At 33.1% G+C, this 3,546-nt stretch overlaps 1 protein-coding gene across 1 annotated transcript; it reads right to left on the bottom strand.

The window, feature by feature from the left end:
• Positions 1–283: 283 nt before the first annotated feature.
• Positions 284–2,050, bottom strand: LOC132553005 (uncharacterized). The gene is made up of 4 exons (XM_060217209.1): positions 2,038–2,050; positions 1,769–1,816; positions 856–1,412; positions 284–555 (listed from the first exon to the last, which is right to left on the bottom strand). The coding sequence occupies exons 1-3, from the start codon at positions 2,048–2,050 to the stop codon at positions 856–858; spliced, it is 618 nt and encodes a 205-aa protein (XP_060073192.1). The 3' UTR covers positions 284–555.
• Positions 2,051–3,546: the final 1,496 nt, after the last annotated feature.

Genomic DNA, 3,546 nt, shown 5'->3' with positions numbered 1-3,546 from the left:
AACTTATGTATACACTGAAGGGAAACACTTATTACTTCAAAATAACGACAATGAAAAGCACAAAGAACTATAAAAAATGAATGATGTGGATACCAAACATTTAAACAAAGAAACCAAATACAAAGAACTGACTTCATTGACAACGCGATGTATCCAGGGCTATGTATATTTCAAAAGCTTCAAAACAAATTTAAACCATACGAAACACTTGTGACTTGAAATAATTTATTTAGAAACGAAAGTAAATTCTAATTTACAAGCTGAATACAGTAATGAGCAGGTGAAGTACAAGTCCATAGGTCCTTGGCTATATCATAGGAAAGTCATTCTTCTGTTTATCCTCATCTCACACCAATTTGGTCACTCCGTAACGTTTATGTGCAGACATGACACTTTAAGTACTTACTCACTCTAGTGTATCTACAATGTTACCATCACACAGTTCTGATAATGTCTGACTTTGACCGTTACATATCTCTCTATATAGCGTCACGTTAAGGCACATCAAGCTTACGAACTAAGAGGCAGTGCGATAATAACGCCAGGATGAATTGCCTGTTTATAAAAGAAGATGCATGACCTGTTATTTAAATAAAGACGGAATTGTTTGTAATATTTTGAAATTAGAAATATTTGCTATTTTACAAAACTAGAATATTTGTATATCACGGAACGATATTCATTTATTTCTCATGTTTTGAATTTGTAAAAGAACAAAAACGTAAGTGTAATATAATAATGTAGGACATTGACATGCTGAATATCTTAACATCTTTCACAAATATTAAGAACAAAAAAAAAGACACCATGTTAATATAGATATCATACACACTGAAATGAAATATTTCCACTTACCTAACAACTGTATTTTACGTCAAATACAATTCCAAGTGATTCTGCGAGACCAAGGCTGTTCATGGCATTCAATGTCATACTAAATGGCTCAGATGCTATGTCCTGGAGCTCAGGTTTAATCTTTTTGAAAAGTTCTTTCGGGAAGGCGAGAAAGACATTGAAACCTTTTCCTCTTAAATCATCAGCAGCGGCTTTGGTTTTTTCTAAGTTGTTTGCAGAACCGTCAACGAACAAAACGATGGCCTTGACATCTGATTGTTCTTTCATGAGGAGGTCGCCAGCAGCTTTAAGTGCTTTAGCTTCATCACGTGGGCCATGTTGTTCTTGAGAGATACCTCCTATAGCTGCCACAAGGTCGTCGTATGATTTATCACTTCCTAATGGGACACTGATTGCAGTAGAGCCCCCGTACACGAGTCCTGCGACTGCTATATTTCCATTGTCAGGTAAGAATTTGACTACTTTTTTAGCGTATTCTTTCTGCTCGGAGAAGTCTGTAGTGCCTTCAGCGGTGTCAAACGCGAATGCGATCGAGCCAGTATTACCAGAATCACAAACTAAAAAGCACATAAGAAGATTTCGGTAAGATAACACCTTGTCAGTTTGAAATGTTCAACGATATGTTTCATACGCACGTCAAATTTAAAGTTTGTTAAATTCATGATTATAAAAAAAGAACAACAAAAAACACGTGCTTTAAATTTGATTATGTTACATTGATGATCACACCTCAACATGTACGATGGTTCAGCTTTCAATATAATTTCCAACAGCATGCGTATGTTACTTTTGCTTTAAACCAAAATTCTGAAACTGTATCTATTTTTGGCATTTCATGGTTGTTATAGATACTCCAATTTGAAATGCATGTTAAGAATTAATAAAATAATATGGAATAGTTTGCCTTCCTTACCGATAGGACCGCCTCTCCGTTCTAATATTTTTGCAACTTCTTGTTCCACTGAAATGAAAGGAACACAAACAAATGTTTCATTAATCATCATCTGTTATTATGTTTCATTAGCCAAATGAATGAATACAATAATGAGGATATGGAATACAATTCTGAATATGTATAATAATGCAAATGACAATCAGATATCTGAAGGCTTATATTCTAATATAAATGAACACGTGATATTAATCTAATCATAATTGTAGTCACTGTTATATAGTACTTACAAGAGTACGGCATTGCTTCGATGGTGGAGATCTGGAAAGGAAAGTTCATAATCCTGTTATCATTAACTTTAACCGGTATCTAAGCTGACCGTATATATTATCGTTAACTTTAACCGGTATCTAAGCTGACCGTATATATTATCGTTAACTTTAACCGGTATCTAAGCTGACCGTATATATTATCGTTAACTTTAACCGGTATCTAAGCTGACCGTATATATTATCGTTAACTTTAACCGGTATCTAAGCTGACCGTATATATTATCGTTAACTTTAACCGGTATCTAAGCTGACCGTATATATTATTGTTAACTTTAACCGGTATCTAAGCTGACCGTATATATTATTGTTAACTTTACGTAAGCTGACCGTATCATTAAGAAATAGAACAACACAATTCCTATTTTACCCAATATATCGTTGCTTGGAAGTTTTTCGTTTGTTTCCAGGTCACAATAAATAATAAAACAATAAAACAATATATATATGAGACTTTGATTCTTGCAAAGATGCTTTTAGACACGTATTCTTATGCACGCTGTATTTAAACGTTTGTCACCTTTACACGTAGTGTCACTGACGAATTTAAGAACTTATTTCTTCCCGATTGATATCATGATATGACAATCAGCTGCAGCCAATTATTTTTTTGTATTATTGGAAAATGTGAAAAGAAAGTGTTTCATTTTATAAAGTGTCTCATGTTATAAAGTGTCTCATTTTATAAAGTGTCTCATTTTATAAAGTGTCAAATTATGTTTTATTGATCTAATTATAATTATAATTGACAAAATATCAAATGGAAAACTTATATAATCAACACAATAATGATAGGCAGTTAAGTGTTTTACCAAAACATAAACTTCCCTGTGATTAGATATTGTTTTCATTGACCGCTTCGTAAAAGTCGATATTAAAACTTTTGTTAAAGAAAACCCCAAAGAGACACTTAAATGTACTTTTTAAGAAGTTAGGTATTTGGCTTTTGATTATATAGATAACCAAATATTGTTTTAGAAATTCAGTTAAATTTATGAAACTGTTACATTGAATAGTAACAAAGCATCTTACTTGAAAGAGCCTATTACAACAGCTGTATGCACTTACCACCGCGAGCGCGATGAACACAGCTGAAATCATGACGTTCTCCCTTGCTTTGCTTGTCGACGATAACGGTGAAATGACTGAAGTGACTTGATGACAGTAGGCATAGAATCAACTGGTATTTATACCTACCAACATCTCATTGTTTGCTTTGATATTCAATATGCTAATACAACCTTTGTATTAATTATTATTGAGTAATTAGTGATCAATGATATTTTCACTTCAAAGGAATTCTTCTGTTGAAGCATGTCGACTTATGTGATCGAATCTAATAATGACCGAATTATGTTAGTTCCAAATAATGATAAGAGTTATTCTATTATGCAAACTGTTTGTTGGAGACTTCTGTGGGCACGACTGCAGTAATAGATATTCATCTGCTTAAGCCGATATAATAGAACC

The sequence above is a fragment of the Ylistrum balloti genome, unplaced genomic scaffold (genome assembly GCF_031769215.1).
Source record: "Ylistrum balloti isolate Yb309-2 unplaced genomic scaffold, AGI_CSIRO_Ybal_v1 Utg370292, whole genome shotgun sequence".
In the NCBI taxonomy this organism is placed as follows: domain Eukaryota; kingdom Metazoa; phylum Mollusca; class Bivalvia; order Pectinida; family Pectinidae; genus Ylistrum; species Ylistrum balloti.
Note: the sequence above shows the minus strand (reverse complement) of the source record. Positions and strands in the feature narration are given on the sequence as shown.